Genomic DNA, 17,685 nt, shown 5'->3' on the forward strand with positions numbered 1-17,685 from the left:
GATCAGGATCGATTGCAGCCGCTTTAAACCCCTAATGACATACAGGGTACGTCGTTGGTCTTTAACGACCAGTTTGAGTGTGAGATCTGTCGTTAAGGGGTTAAGCAATGAAGCGAGTAATGGAGATTTTGTAAGGGTTAAAGTATGTCAGTATGGTTGGTGTACACTTCAAGGACCTTGTCCAGCAAAGTAGATATGAGAAAATGAAGGCAAACTATGTTGATCCTAGGAGGGATCAAGTGGATACCTAGAGTGATATGATATCCAAGTGTCAGCAAATGAGTTGCTTAATAAGTAAGTAGCTGGAGACAATCTTAAAAGCATAAATTATGCTTACCTGATAATTAAATTTCCTTCTGTATGAGGAGAGTCCACGTCATCATTCCTTACTGTTGGGAAATACTGAACCTGGCCACCAGGAGGAGGCAAAGACACCTCAGCCAAAGGCTTAAATACTCCTCCACTTCCCTCATACCCTAGTCATTCTGCCAAGGGAACAAGGAACAGTAGGAGAAAAATCAGGTTATAAATGGTGCAGAAAGAGAAAAACTAAATTTTGGTCCGCCCATCAGAGTATAAGGAAATTAAATTATCAGGTAAGCATAATTTATGTTTTCCTTCTTAATATGAGGAGAGTCCCCGGCATCATTCCTTACTGTTGGGAAAACTATACCAAAGCTCTAAAGGACACTGAATGATAACGGGAGGGGTAAAAGAAAATGCGGACCCTAATCCGCAACTTTTCTAGAGTTGTATTTAATACATTTTCGTTATTCACAAATTAATTTAGGGTTAATAATTATATGGCAATGGTGTCCTTATTTTCTCTGAAGTAGGGAAGGGGAAATAATTCATATCAAAGTCCCTAATCTTTTTGAAATTGTAAACAAATCTCTAATTCTTAAAATAAAATGAAAAGCACACAGCTATAAATAGTAAAAAGTAGTCAATAAACCGCCTATTCGTTTGAGTATTAATTTATTTTAAGATCACAATATATAATTCTAAAAGATGACTTAGAAGTTGTAGCATAGAAGCTAGCAAAGCAGTAAATTGTACAATGAAACAAGGGGGAGCTCGTAAAACATAATTTATGTAAGAACTTACCTGATAAATTCATTTCTTTCATATTAGCAAAAGTCCATGAGCTAATGACGTATGGGATATACATTCCTACCAGGAGGGGCAAAGTTTTTCAAACCTTAAAATGCCTATAAATACACCCCTCACCACACCCACAATTCAGTTTAACGAATAGCCAAGAAGTGGGGTGATAAGAAAGGAGCGAAAGCATAAAAAAAATAAGGAATTGGAATAATTGTGCTTTATACAAAAAAATCATAACCACCACAAAAAAGGGTGGGCCTCATGGACTCTTGCTAATATGAAAGAAATTAATTTATCAGGTAAGTTCTTACATAAATTATGTTTTCTTTCATGTAATTAGCAAGAGTCCATGAGCTAGTGACGTATGGGATAGCAAATACCCAAGATGTGGAACTTCCACGCAAGAGTCACTAGAGAGGGAGGGATAAAATAAAGACAGCCAATTCCGCTGAAAAATTAATCCACTACCCAAATCAAGAAAGTTTAAATTTTTATAATGAAAAAAACTGATATTATAAGCAGAAGAATCAAACTGAAACAGCTGCCTGAAGTACCATTCTACCAAAACTGCTTCTAAAGAAGAGAAAACATCAAAATGGTAGAACATAGTAAAAGTATGCAAAGAAGACCAAGTCATTGCTTTGCAAATCTGATCAACAGAAGCTTCATTCTTAAAAAGCTCAGGAAGTAGAAACTTACCTAGTAGAATGAGCCGTAATCCTCTGAGGCGGGAATCCACCCGACTCCAAATAAGCATGATGAATCAAAAGTTTAAGCAAGATGCCAAATAAATGGCAGAAGACTTTTGACCTTCCTAAAACCAGAAAAGATAAAAAAATAGACTAGAAGTCTATCTGAAATCTGAATAGCTTCAACATAGAATTTCAAAAACTCTTACCATATCCAAAGAAAGTAAGAATCTCACCAAAGAAGTCTTAGGAAAACAATAATTCCTCCCTAATGTTGGTTAGAATTTACAACTTTAGGTAAGAATTGAAATGAGGACAGCAAAAACCACCTTATCCTGATGAAAAAAATCAGAAAAAAAGAGATTCACAAGAAAGAACAGATAATTCAAAAACTGTTCTAGCTGAAAAGATGTCCAAAAAGAACAATACTTTCCATGAAAGTAATTAATGTTCAGAGAATGCATAGTTTCAAATGGAGGAGCCTGTAAAGCCCTCAGCACCAAATTGAGACTCCAAAGAGGAGAGATTGAATTAATGACAGGCTTGATACGGACCAAAGCCTGTACAAAACAATGAATATCAGGATGATTAGCAATCTTTCTGTGAAAAAAGAACAGACATAGTAGAGATTTGTCCTAACAAAGAACTGAAGACAAAACCTTATCCAAACCAACCTGAAAAAATAATAAAATTCTATGAATTTTAAAAGAATGCCAGGAAAAGTAGGCCTTCCAGACTCAATATAAGCCAGAAAACATAGTATTAATCAATGAGTCAGAGAAACCTCTATGACTAAAAATCAAGCATTCAATCTCCATCCTTTCAAATTTAATGATTTGAGATCCTGATGGAAAAAATGGGCCTTGAGAAAGAAGGTCTGGTTTAAACGGAAGTGTCCAAGGTTGGCAACTGGCCATCCGAATGAGATCCGCATACCAAAACCTGAGAGGCCATGCTTCAACAGTACCCAAAATATATGGGACTGAAACACACTTAAAGAAAGTGTTAGCCTTACTGGAATAAAATCAAAGAAATTTGGACCGAATAGAACCAAATACATTTCAAAAAAGTCTTAACCTGCCCCTTGCCAGCCAAGCTGGAATACGGCACGTACAGCTGATTTCGAATTGAAAAATTTCCAATTAAAAACATGTTACTTGGGAAAGAATTCAGGAATTCGTTCCTTAATAAGAACAACCAAACTAGTATAAGCTTAATGTTTTAGTCTTAGAACTCAATCTTGAAGCCCAGAGTAACAGTTAAGAATTGAATCCAATTATAAAATAAATAATTGATTATCTTAGAACAAAAGAAATATGGATTTTTAGAAATCACAAAATTATTCTAGCTAAAACAGCTAAAGACATAGATTAAACCTTATTTGCGAAAAAATTCAATAAAATGAAGACACAAATGAAATTATTAGCATGATAGTCCAGTTAAAGGACCAGTCAATACACTGGACTTGCATAATCAATAAATGCAAAACAACAAGACAAATGCAACAGCACCTAGTCTAGTAAATTTTGTCCCTTTAACAATGCTAAAATAAATCATAATCTGATACTTGATCTTAAAGTAAACAGACAAAAATGAAGCAATTGCAACATCATCCAAATAAATCACAGGTCCAAGAAAAGTACCTGAAACTAAATAATTTTCCATAAATAAGATACAACCATCTAAAGGAAAATAAATACTATTTTGCTATAGAAACAATAGCATAATTAGTAGGAGTAGAGATAGCCCCAATAAATTGGAGAACCAAATTGAATTTAACTGCCGGCAAAGAATATAGGTTAAAACCTTTGAAGAAGGAATAAAAGAAAATTCTCAGCCTATTCCATTCCCTATTATGAGGAACTGGAAAAAAAAACTCAGAAAACACAGAAGAATAAATAAGCAGAAATAGTGTTAGCTAGTCTTGAAAAAACATAATTTATGCTTACCTGATAAATTTATTTATCTTGTAGTGTATCCAGTCCACGGATCATCCATTACTTATGGGATATTCTCCTTCCCAACAGGAAGTTGCAAGAGGATCACCCACAGCAGAGCTGCTATATAGCTACTCCCCTCACTGCCATATCCAGTCATTCGACCGAAAACAGAGAAAGGAGAAACCATAGGGTGCAGTGGTGACTGTAGTTTAATTAAAATTTAGTCCTGCCTTAAAAGGACAGGGCGGGCCGTGGACTGGATACACTACAAGAGAAATAAATTTATCAGGTATGCATAAATTATGTTTTCTCTTGTTAAGTGTATCCAGTCCACGGATCATCCATTACTTATGGGATACCAATACCAAAGCTAAAGTACACGGATGATGGGAGGGACAAGGCAGGATTAAGCGGAAGGAACCACTGCCTGAAGAACCTTTCTCCCAAAAACAGCCTCCGAAGAAGCAAAAGTATCAAATTTGGAAAATTTGGAAAAAGTGTGAAGCGAAGACCAAGTCGCGACCTTGCAAATCTGTTCAACAGAGGCCTCATTTTTAAAGGCCCAGGTGGAAGTCACAGCTCTAGTAGAATGAGCTGTAATCCTTTCAGGGGGCTGCTGTCCAGCAGTCTCATAGGCTAGGCGTATTATGCTCCGAAGCCAAAAGGAAAGAGAGGTTGCCGAAGCTTTTTGACCTCTCCTCTGTCCAGAGTAAACGACAAACAGGGTAGATGTTTGACGAAAATCTTTAGCAGCTTGTAAGTAAAACTTCAAGGCACGTACTACGTCCAGATTATGTAAAAGACGTTCCTTCTTTGAAGAAGGATTAGAACACAATGATGGAACAACAATCTCTTGATTGATATTCTTGTTAGAAACCACCTTAGGTAAAAACCCAGGTTTGGTACGCAGGACTACCTTATCTGCATGAAAAATCAGATAAGGAGAATCACATTGTAAGGCAGAGACTCTCCGAGCCGAGGAAATAGCCATCAAAAACAGAACTTTCCAAGATAAAAGTTTAATATCAATGGAATGAAGGGGTTCAAACGGAACTCCTTGAAGAACTTTAAGAACCAAGTTTAAGCTCCACGGGGGAGCAACAGGCTTAAACACAGGCTTAATTCTAACCAAAGCCTGGCAAAATGCCTGGACGTCTGGAACCTCTGCCAGACGCTTGTGCAAAAGAATAGACAGAGCAGAAATCTGTCCCTTTAAGGAATTAGCTGATAATCCTTTGTCCAAGCCCTCTTGGAGAAAAGACAATATTCTAGGAATCCTAACCTTACTCCATGAGTAATTCTTGGATTCACACCAATAAAGATATTTACTCCATATCTTGTGGTAGATTTTCCTGGTAACAGGCTTTCGTGCCTGTATTAAAGTATCAATGACTGACTCGGAGAAGCCACGCTTTGATAGAATCAAGCGTTCAATCTCCATGCAGTCAGTCTCAGAGAAATTAGATTTGGATGATTGAAAGGACCTTGCATCAGAAGGTACTGTCTTAGAGGCAGAGTCCATGGTGGAAAGGATGACATGTCCACTAGGTCTGCATACCAAGTCCTGCGTGGCCACGCAGGTGCTATCAGAATCACCGATACTCTCTCCTGTTTGATTTTGGCAATCAGTCGAGGGAGCAGAGGAAACGGTGGAAACACATAAGCCAGGTTGAAGAACCAAGGCGCTGCTAGAGCATCTATCAGCGTCGCTTCTGGGTCCCTGGACCTGGATCCGTAACAAGGAAGCTTGGCGTTCTGGCGAGACGCCATGAGATCCAACTCTGGTTTGCCCCAACGATGAATCAACTGAGCAAACACCTCCGGACGGAGTTCCCACTCCCCCGGATGGAAAGTCTGACGACTTAGAAAATCCGCCTCCCAGTTCTCCACGCCTGGGATATGGATTGCTGACAGGTGGCAAGAGTGGTACTCTGCCCAGCAAATTATTTTTGAGACTTCTAACATCGCTAGGGAACTCCTGGTTCCCCCTTGATGGTTGATGTAAGCCACAGTCGTGATGTTGTCCGACTGAAATCTGATGAACCTCAGAGTTGCTAACTGAGGCCAAGCCAGAAGAGCATTGAATATCGCTCTTAACTCCAGAATATTTATTGGAAGGAGTTTCTCCTCCTGAGTCCACGATCCCTGTGCCTTCAGAGAATTCCAGACTGCACCCCAACCTAGAAGGCTGGCATCTGTTGTTACAATTGTCCAATCTGGCAAGCGAAAGGTCATACCCTTGGACAGGTGTACCCAAGACAACCACCAGAGAAGAGAATCTCTGGTCTCTTGATCCAGATTTAGCAGAGGGCACAAATCTGTGTAATCCCGATTCCACTGACTCAGCATGCATAATTGCAGCGGTCTGAGATGAAGGCGCGCAAATGGCACTATGTCCATTGCCGCTACCATTAAGCCGATTACCTCCATACACTGAGCTACCGAAGGGCGCGGAATGGAGTGAAGAACACGGCAAGCATTTAGAAGTTTTGATAACCTGGACTCAGTCAGGTAAATTTTCATTTCTACAGAATCTATAAGAGTCCCTAAGAAGGAGACTCTTGTGAGTGGGGATAGAGAACTCTTTTCCTCGTTCCCTTTCCACCCGTGCGACCTCAGAAATGCAAGAACTATCTCTGTATGAGACTTGGCAACTTGAAAGCTTGACGCCTGTATCAGGATGTCGTCTAGATACGGAGCCACCGCTATGCCTCGCGGTCTTAGAACCGCCAGAAGTGAGCCCAGAACCTTTGTAAAGATTCTCGGGGCTGTAGCCAACCCGAAGGGAAGAGCTACAAATTGGTAATGCCTGTCTAGAAAGGCAAACCTTAGAAACCGATGATGATCTTTGTGAATCGGTATGTGAAGGTAGGCATCCTTTAAGTCCACTGTGGTCATGTACTGACCTTCTTGGATCATGGGTAAGATGGTCCGAATAGTTTCCATTTTCCAATAGTTTTCTTTTTTGGGAACCACAAACAGATTCGAATAAAAACCCTGTCCATGTTCCGTCCGCGGAACTGGAAGGATCACTCCCATAACTAGGAGGTCTTGCACACAGCGTAGGAATGCCTCTTTCTTTATCTGATTTGCAGATAGCTTTGAAAGATGAAATCTACCTTGTGGAGGGGAAGCTTTGAAGTCCAGAAGATATCCCTGAGATATGATCTCCAACGCCCAGGGATCCTGAACATCTCTTGCCCACGCCTGGGCGAAGAGAGAAAGTCTGCCCCCTACTAGATCCGTCGCCGGATAGGGGGCCGTTCCTTCATGCTGCCTTGGGGGCAGCAGGAGGCTTTCTGGCCTGCTTGCCTTTGTTCCAGGACTGGTTAGGTTTCCAGGCCTGCTTAGATTGAGCAAAAGTTCCCTCGAAAATTAGACTGTTTGGCCTTTGCTTTGGCCCTGTCCTGAGGAAGGGTGTGACCCTTACCTCCAGTAATGTCAGCAATAATTTCCTTCAAACCCGGCCCGAATAAGGTCTGCCCCTTGAAAGGAATGTTGAGTAATTTAGACTTCGAAGTCACGTCAGCTGACCAGGATTTAAGCCATAGCGCCCTACGCGCTTGGATGGTGAATCCGGAATTCTTAGCCGTTAGTTTAGTCAAATGAACAATGGCATCAGAAACAAATGAGTTAGCTAGCTTAAGTGTTCTAAGCTTGTCAATAATTTCAGCCAATGGAGCTGTATGGATGGCCTCTTCCAGGGCCTCAAACCAGAATTCCGCCGCTGCCGTGACAGGCGCAATGCATGCAAGGGGCTGTAAAATAAAACCTTGTTGAATAAACATTTTCTTAAGGTAACCCTCCAATTTTTTATCCAGTGGATCTGAAAAAGCACAACTGTCCTCAACCGGGATAGTAGTACGCTTTGCTAAAGTAGAAACTGCTCCCTCCACCTTAGGGACCGTCTGCCATAAGTCCCGTGTAGTGGCGTCTATTGGAAACATTTTTCTAAATATAGGAGGTGGGGAAAAAGGCACACCCGGTCTATCCCACTCCATGCTAATAATTTCTGTAAGCCTTTTAGGTATAGGAAAAACATCAGTACACACCGGTACCGCATAGTATTTATCCAGCCTACACAATTTCTCTGGTACTGCAACTGTGTTACAGTCATTCAGAGCAGCTAATACCTCCCCAAGCAACACACGGAGGTTCTCAAGCTTAAATTTAAAATTAGAAATCTCTGAATCAGGTTTCCCCGAATCAGAGATGTCACCCATAGACTGAAGCTCTCCGTCCTCATGATCTGCATATTGTGACGCAGTATCAGACATGGCCCTTACAGCATCTGCGCGCTCTGTATTTCTCCTAACCCCAGAGCAATCGCGCTTGCCTCTTAATTCAGGCAACCTGGATAATACCTCTGACAGGGTATTATTCATGATTGCAGCCATGTCCTGCAAGGTAATCGCTATGGGCGTCCCTGATGTAATTGGCGCCATATTAGCGTGCATCCCCTGAGCGGGAGGCGAAGGGTCTGACACGTGGGGAGAGTTAGTCGGCATAACTTCCCCCTCGTCAGAATCTTCTGGTGATATTTCTTTTATAGTTAAAGACTGATCTTTACTGTTTAAGGTGAAATCAATACATTTAGTACACATTCTCCTATGGGGCTCCACCATGGCTTTCAAACATAATGAACAAGTAGTTTCCTCTGTGTCAGACATGTTTAAACAGACTAGCAATGAGACTAGCAAGCTTGGAAACACTTTGCATCAAGTTAAACAAGCAATATAAAAAACGTTACTGCACCTTTAAGAAACACAAATTTTGTCAAAATTTGAAATAACAGTGAAAAAAGGCAGTTACACTAACGAAATTTTTACAGTGTATGTAACAAGATAGCATTGCACCCACTTGCAAATGGATGATTAACCCCTTAATACCCAAAACGGAATAATAAAAGATAAAAAACGTTTTTTTAAACAGTCACAACAACTGCCACAGCTCTACTGTGGCTTTTTACCTCCCTCAAAAACGACTTTGAAGCCTTTTGAGCCCTCCAGAGATGTCCTGGATCATGCAGGAAGAAGCTGGATGTCTTTGTCTGTAATTTTTGCTGTGCAAAAAAACGGCAAAATAGGCCCCTCCCACTCATATTACAACAGTGGAAAGCCTAAGGAAACTGTTTCTAGGCAAAATTCAAGCCAGCCATGTGGAAAAAAACTAGGCCCCAATAAGTTTCATCACCAAATACATATAAAAACGATTAAACATGCCAGCAAACGTTTTATATTACATTTTTATAAGAGTATGCATCTCTATTAATAAGCCTGATACCAGTAGCTCTCACTGCATTTAAGGCTTTACTTACATTAGTTCGGTATCAGCAGCATTTTCTAGCAAATTCCATCCCTAGAAAAATATTAACTGCACATACCTTATTGCAGGAAAACCTGCACGCCATTCCCTCTCTGAAGTTACCTCACTCCTCAGAATATGTGAGAACAGCCATGGATCTTAGTTACTTCTGCTAAGATCATAGAAAACGCAGGCAGATTCTTCTTCTAAATACTGCCTGAGATAAACAGTACACTCCGGCACCATTTAAAAATAACAAACTTTTGATTGAAGAATAAACTAAGTATAAAACACCACACTCCTCTTACGACCTCCATCTTGGTTGAGGCTTGCAAGAGAATGACTGGATATGGCAGTGAGGGGAGGAGCTATATAGCAGCTCTGCTGTGGGTGATCCTCTTGCAACTTCCTGTTGGGAAGGAGAATATCCCATAAGTAATGGATGATCCGTGGACTGGATACACTTAACAAGAGAAAGAACTAATTACCTTAATATCCAAAATAATCAACACCTTTTCAACAAAGAACAAATGTACTTTAATAAAAAAATAAAAAAGTAGATTTGTTAGTGTCAATATCTGATGAAGAAAATTCTGAATGAGAAAAAAACATCATCAGAGAAGGATAAATCAGTATGTTGTTGGTCATTTGAAACTTCTAAAAAAGAAGTTTGAAAAAGACCTAAAAATTTTATTAGAAGGCACGATGTCAGACAAAGCCTTTAAAATAGAATCAGAAAAATATTCTTATAATCTTCTAAATATTTCTTGTACATAAGATGTAAAAAGAATAGCAATATATAAAGCATAAATACTAATGGATTCTGCATGTAAAAGTTTATCATGATAACTTATTACAAACCATAGCTAAAGATAAACATTCATAACATTTAAAATAAATGAACTTAGCTTTGGTAGGACTGAACTCAGTCAACAGGAATCCTTTAGATTGTTTTGAAACAGGAACAGTGAAATCTTGCAATATGTAATAGAAAAAAAAACAATATTTAAAGCAAAATTATCAAATTCCTTAAATGACAGTTTCAGGAATGGGAAAAGAATGCAAAATAATAAGCTTCTAGAAACCAGAAGCAATAAAAAAAGTGAGGTTTAAATAATGCGAGGAAAAAAAGTGAAACAAAAAATACGCCCACATTTTTTGGCGGCAAATATGACGCCCACATTATTGGCGCTAAATACAACGCCCATATATTTGGCGCCAAGTATGACGCCACATCCTCTGACGCCAGAACCGACGCCCAAATTTTTTGGCGCAAAAAAATGTCCGATACACATGCGTCAGAAAATGACGTTTTAACAGAATACAACTTCCGGCGTTAACTACGGCGCCGGAAATGACGAAATTTTTGCGCCAAAAAAGTCCGCGCCAAGAATGACGCAATAAAAAGAAACATTTTCTGCCCCCGCGAGCCTAACAGCACACAGGGAAAAATGATCAATTGAAAAATTTTCAAGGTAAAGAAAAATAAATTGAATTAAAATGCATTATCCCAAATAATGAAACTGACAGTCTGGATTTTTAAAGGAATACTGATTATCCTGAATCATGGCAAATATAAGTTTAAAGACATATATTTAGAACTTTACATAGAAAGTGCCCAACCATAGCTTAGAGTGTCATAATAAAATAAGACTTACTTACCCTAAGACACTCATCTACATATAGTAGACAGCCAAACCAGCACTGAAACGAGAATCAGTAGAGGTAATGGTATATAAGAGTATATCGTCGATCTGAAAAGGGAGGTAAGAGATGAATCTCTACGACCGATAACAGAGAACCTATGAAATAGATCCCGTAGAAGGAGACCATTGAATTCAAATAGGCAATACTCTCTTCACATCCCTCTGACATTCACTGCACTCTGAGAGGAAAACCGGGCTCCAGCCTGCTGCAAAGCGCATATCTACGTAGAATCTAGCACAAACTTACTTCACCACCTCCATGGGAGGCAAAGTTTGTAAAACTGAATTGTGGGTGTGGTGAGGGGTGTATTTATAGGCATTTTAAGGTTTGGGAAACTTTGCCCCTTCCAAGTAGGAATGTATATCCCATACGTCACTAGCTCATGGACTCTTGCTAATTACATGAAAGAAATAAGGGTTATTATTCAAATAATAAAGAATTCTATGTAATTGTTTTGACAAATATGGAGAACATAGTGTTTCATATTAAGTAACATAATTGCTTAAATTGTTACAATCTTTTGTTACTATTTTACCCCAAACACTTTTGCTAACAGTTTAAAGGCTTCAAAACTGGGAGGAGTTTTTCCTCCGAATACAGGTCTTTAAAAGAGACTACAGGTGTTCATAGTCACATGACTTTACTTGGAGCCGGAAGAAGCCCCAGAGCCTAAGGGGTGAAACGCGCGTAGCTGGCAGGCTGCGTTTGTCAGGGCGACAAAGGCTGTCGTTATTACAGCAAGGGAATTGTTGGCTGAGGCATCATTACAATTAAACATCATGCACACTTCAGCACTGAGAAGGTGAACACCCTGGAGGATACCCTACCCAGGAGGTGTTGATCCGCGGTAAGTGGAACTTCTCATTTCAAGCCGCAAGTATTCACCGCAAGAGCGGACAAAGTGTGTTTTTCTGTTTGCATCGCATTGATTTGCTAAAACTACCTGTGCATAGGAATCAGCTACTTTTTGCACTTGGATGGGGTAGTAATGACACAGCAATTGTTTGCTACACTTAGCCCAAGACCACCCGTTGCTTTCCCATTCAAAGGAACTTTTACTTTGGAACTAAATAACGTAACCATAGTGCTGGAAACCAGTCACTATATCTATGATTTTCAATACCCTTATACATTTTCTACTGAGTTGTAATTGCATTTAATTATTATGCTGAACGGTTATATTATCCTTTCTCTTTTATTTCAATATGTGATTTTTAAGGGGATTCATAGTGCATTATGAGGTTAATCTCAGTATCCTTGTAATTAATAGCCTGGTTTTGACCCTAATAAATGCTGCATATAAGCTCCCCTGAGTGATTTGTAATTGTTTCAATTTAGGATGTATATTTTAGCTTTTGGAATGTTGTGCAAGTTTTAATCCTAGGCAATCTCTCTGCATATTTAAATAGGTAATAGTTAGTGCTGGACAGGAACTGCTTGTATTTCTTCTTCTAGTTACTACATATATATATATATATATATATATATATATATATACACACACACACACACACACACACATATATATATACACACGTGTATATATATATATATATATATATATACATACACACATACATACACATATACACACACACACACACATATATATATATATACATACACACACACACACATATATATATATATATATATATATATACACATACACACACGCCCACCTACTCAGTCACACTTATATCACTCATCAGTTGCGCGCGTGTGTGTGTATGTATATATATATATATATATATATATATAACATATACATCTTTAGACATGTATATGTATGTATCTTAATGTTGAAGACCTTTGCCTATCACTTTTTTCTTAACACCTGAGATCTTATATAATTACAAATACAATTTTTCAAAACATGCGTTAAGCATACAATCCTAATGATTCTGGAAATATTTTCTCCGTACTAAAGTACTAAATTAAATCTAGCAAATTATAACTTTTACCTTGTCTGCTCGATGTTTGGTAACACTGGTTATGCTACTTTTCAACTGTGAAGAAACTCTTTGTATTACATCAAACCACCTGCAACAAAATAAACAGGAGTCAACATCTAATTAACAGACCAATGTCTAACCTTATATAGAACGTCTAATCTATAAATTCCAAGCAGGGCATTAAAGGGACATGAAACACAAATCTTCAGATGTTTCAGATACAGCATACAATTTTAAACAACTTTCTAATTGACATTATATTATCTAACTTGCTTCATTCTCTTTGTATCCTTTGTTGAAAAGGATACCTAGGTAGGCTAGGGAGCTGGCTTCTGATTTGTGGCTGCACATATTTATGCCTCATCATTGGTTTACCAATGTGTTCAGCTAGCTCCCAGTAGTGCATTGTTGCACCTTCAATAAGGGATACCAAGAGAATGAAGCTGAAACTGCTAGAAGAAAAAATGTGTGAAGTTGTTTTAAGCATGAAAGAAAAATCATATTTTTTCATGTAGAACAGAATTATAGACATGACTTGTTGGTATACCAGCTTGCATTAATGAAAAGCTACCTCCATATATGATGGAGTTTCTTGACCACTGGTATATATACCCCAGGGGCCATATGCAAGAGATACTCCAGGACCTGTCTGCTAGTATTAAGTCTAGTGCAGATTCAAAAAAGGTAAAATGTTTTACTGTCTTGAAATTATATATATATATATATATATATATATATATATATATTTATATATATATATATATATATATATATATATATATATATATATATAATCCTCTTAAACAAATGCACTCTCAGGTCTTTCTCTGTGAACAAAAATCTGTTTTTTATTGGAACGTTTTCGGGGAGAAATTCCCCTTCAAATTTCTCCCCGAAAACGTTCCAATAAAAAACAGATTTTTGTTAACAGAGAAAGACCTGAGAGTGCATTTGTTTAAGAGGATTATTTATTTCATTTATGCACGGATGGCATTGGGAGGGTAACACTGTGGATTGGATTGGAATATATATATATATATATATATATATATATATAGTGACGGACAAAGGGGGCAGCTTAGTAGTAATGAATACCTCTTCTTAAAATCAAGAAACAGATTGCAAATGTTTTTCATAAGGATTCTTTTTCTAAATGAACTCACACAGAATATAAACAGAATATATTCTGGTTGATATAAGCTACTGCTGTGTGTGGAAACGGAGATGAGACTGCCTCTTCAACAGAGGCCAAACCTTAAGGGCCCTGAAAATTGCACAGAATTCTAAAACATTGATAGTTAACCTCGCCTCCCAAGGATCCAAAATTGCCTGTGCTGTCAGATACACCCAAACTGAAAGAATTGCAATTCTAGTGATCAGAGTCCAGGTAGGATGAGCAAAATAAGTCCCCTAAATAATAACCTGATGATTCTGCCACCAAGTTAGAGACTGACTTGTACTGGGATTCTAAAATATCATTTGAGACAGCCGAGTATGAACCCTGCACCATTGATGCAGCATAAAAAGCAGAAGAGGCTTCATGTAAAAACCATCAAATGGAATTGCATCTGAGGCTACAATCATGAGACTTAGAGCTTCCATACAGCGCTTGTCTGAACCTTCAGTGGCTCCGACACCAATTTCAACCTTCTCTGCTCTGTTAGAGAAAGACTCATGGATACTGAATCTATTTGGAAACTCACCTTTGACTGAGGAACCAAAGAATTCTTTGGAAAATTGATCCTCCAACCATGCTGTTGAAGAAACAACAAGAGTCGGTTGGTGTGAGATACTGCTAAAGGAAAAGATGGAGCTTCAACCAAAATGTCATCCAGGTATGGAAAAACTGCCATAACCTGAGACCTGATTACACACAAAAGGGCACCCAGAACCTTTGTGAATATTGTTGGAGCTGTACCCGGACAAACTGAAAATGCCTGTCCAGAAAGGCATATCTCAGAAACTGGAAATGATCTCTGTGAATAGGCACATGAAGGTAAGCATCCTTTAAATCTATTGTGGACATAAACTGACTTTGCTGAACAAAAAGCAAAATAGTCCAGATCATTTAAATTCTAAAAAGATGGAATCCTTACAAACCTATTCAGAGCCTTTAGAATTAGAAATGATCTGAAAGTACCTTTCTTCTTTGGAACAATGAAGAGATTTGAATAAAATCCCATCCCCTGTTCCTGCAAAGGAACTCGAACACTCACTCCGATAGCTTCCAGAAATGAGACTGAAGAAAAGCTTGAGCTTTTACAGGATTCCATCGAACATTGGACAGAAAAAAAGCTTCCTCTGGGAGGCCTGGTTCTGTATCCTATTTGATATCCCTGAGAAACAATATTCTGAACCAATGGATCTGGAACAGACTGAAACCAACCCTCCTGAAAGAGGCTTAATCTGCCCCTTACCACATCCTTCAGATCGAGGGTTGCACCTTCATGCAGTTTTGGTAGTAGGGATAGATTTCTTACCTTATTTTGACTTCTTCCAGTTAGCATTAGGTTTTCAAAATGAACCAGAGGAGCCTTGCTTTTAAGCAGAGAAGTCAGCTTTCTGTTCCTTATTCTGACAAAAGGAACAAAAACAATTAGAAGCTTTGCATATCCCCCTAGACTTGCTGTCTTGAGGAAGAAAAGTCCCTTTAGCTCCAGTAACATTAGAAATAATAGAATATAATTCAGAACAAAATAACTTCTTTCCCTGAAAGGAGAGATAATAATCTGGATTTTGACACCATATCAACAGACCAGACCCTAGAGATCATGTCAGAGACAGCATCAGACACAGGAAAAACCTCAGGAAGATTAACAACAGTCTTAAAAACTGAAACAATTACAAGGCTTATCAACAGACACTTTAGGTTTTTTACCCCAAAAGTAATTAAGACATCTTTTAAAAGAGAACAAATATGTTTAACTTTAAACAAAAAAGAGAAAATATCGGGTTCAATATCAGATGAGGAAAACTAATCCTCAGAGGAAACTTCACCATCTGAAGACGTAACAGTATGCCTGATCTCAGGGGACAAATCCATAAAAAATGCATGGCAGTCTCACCAGGAGGAGGAACAATGTGCAGTTTGTAATGACAAAGGAAAGGTTAAGATGTCTTCCATGCTGTTGTTTGGTAAAGTTTAGGCGGGCATGCATCTGCTTCCCTGTCTAGAATAAAGCCTTATGGAACATATTCTCCCTGGAATTGCTAAACCATGCAAATACATTAAAACTATTCAAATATTATTATCTCATACCTTTAGAGGTGTCCTTGGAACATAAGACAATTGTTAATTGTATTTTCTTCTGGTAACATAAAAGTATAAGCATCTCACATAAAGAAAACAACTGGAAAATATTGCATACCTGTATTTTGGATGTATGGACATTGTATTGCAAAATCCAAGCGGAAAGTATTTTCCAATCCCTTTAAGTTCAATCTGCTGTAAAACCTGACCATTCAGCAAACAAGCCTACAATTTATTTGGATTGGAATGGAATATTAGTACCTAATACAAAACCCTTGGAAATCCTTGAATCATCCAAGGTGGTTTTGTTGACTGAGTAATAGATAAGGCCAACTAAGCTAAAAGGAGTATTTTATTTATTTTTGTTCGATCTATATGGATTCTACATACAGCTGAGACCTCAAAGGGATAAGGGGAAACTCAAATTAATTTAATTTCCATCCATGTTCATCTTAGCATGTTTAAAGAATGAATAAAAATTGTAGTGGGACTTGTGAAATCCCCTGTGAAGAAATTACTTCAGAACAATCATCTTATAAAAGCCTGCAGTCTCCTGAAAAACCACAAGAAGCTGGTATTGCATTTGGTGTCGAGATTATTTATTTGAAAATTACCAAGCCTGTAGTTTTGCAGTGGGTTCAATGCAAATCAGGAAGACCTGGTTGTACAAGTATAGAGGGAAGAGTCCTATGATCACCTATACTATGTGTGGGGGGGGGGGAGATAAATAGAAGGAGGTGCAAGAAAAAACAAAATTTATGCTTACATGATAAATGTATTTCTCTTGTGGTGTATCCAGTCCACGGGTTGAGCCATTACTTGTGGGATATTCTCCTTCCCAACAGGAAGTTGCAAGAGGACACCCACAGCAGAGCTGTCTATATAGCTCCTCCCCTAACTGCCACCCCCAGTCATTCGACCGAAGACAAGCAAGAAAAATTGAGAAACTATAGGGTGCAGTGGTGACTGTAGTTTAAAGATAAAAAACACCTGCCTTAAAATGACAGGGCGGGCTGTGGACTGGATACACCACAAGAGAAATAAATTTATCAGGTAAGCATAAAGTTTTTTTTCTCTTGTAAAGGTGTATCCAGTCCACGGGTTCATCCATTACTTGTGGGATATCAATACCAAAGCTTTAGGACACGGATGAAGGGAGGGACAAGGCAGGAACTTAAACGGAAGGCACCACTGCCTGTAAGACCTTTCTCCCAAAAATAGCCTCCGAAGAAGCAAAAGTATCGAATTTGAAGAATTTAGAAAAAGTGTGAAGCGAAGACTAAGTCGCCGCCTTACAAATCTGTTCAACAGAGGCCTCATTTTTAAAAGCCCATGTGGAAGCCACCGCTCTAGTGGAATGAGCTGTAATTCTTTCAGGAGGCTGCTGGCCAGCAGTCTCATAAGCTAAGCGGATTATGCTTCTCAGCCAAAAAGAAAGAGAAGTTGCCGAAGCCTTTTGGCCTCTCCTCTGTCCAGAGTAGACAACAAACAAAGCAGATGTTTGACGAAAATCCTTCGTAGCTTGTAAATAAAACTTTAAAGCACGAACCACATCAAGACTGTGTAAAAGACGTTCCTTCTTTGAGGAAGGATTAGGACATAATGAAGGAACAACAATCTCATGATTGATGTTCTTATTAGATACTACCTTAGGAAGAAACCCAGGTTTGGTACGCAAAACTACCTTATCTGCATGGAAAATCAGATAAGGGGAATCACACTGTAAAGCAGAT

General features: G+C 38.6%; 1 protein-coding gene across 1 annotated transcript in view; it reads right to left on the reverse strand.

The window, feature by feature from the left end:
* The window catches only part of HTT (huntingtin), a gene marked incomplete in the record, with an annotated part of 1,068,170 nt that overhangs the window by 539,521 nt on the left and 510,964 nt on the right, over window positions 1-17,685 (reverse strand). Inside the window, 1 exon segment of the mRNA XM_053704193.1 lies at window positions 12,712-12,790. Within this exon segment, the coding sequence (XP_053560168.1) occupies window positions 12,712-12,790 (79 nt within the window).

The sequence above is a fragment of the Bombina bombina genome, chromosome 2 (genome assembly GCF_027579735.1).
Source record: "Bombina bombina isolate aBomBom1 chromosome 2, aBomBom1.pri, whole genome shotgun sequence".
NCBI lineage: Eukaryota > Metazoa > Chordata > Amphibia > Anura > Bombinatoridae > Bombina > Bombina bombina.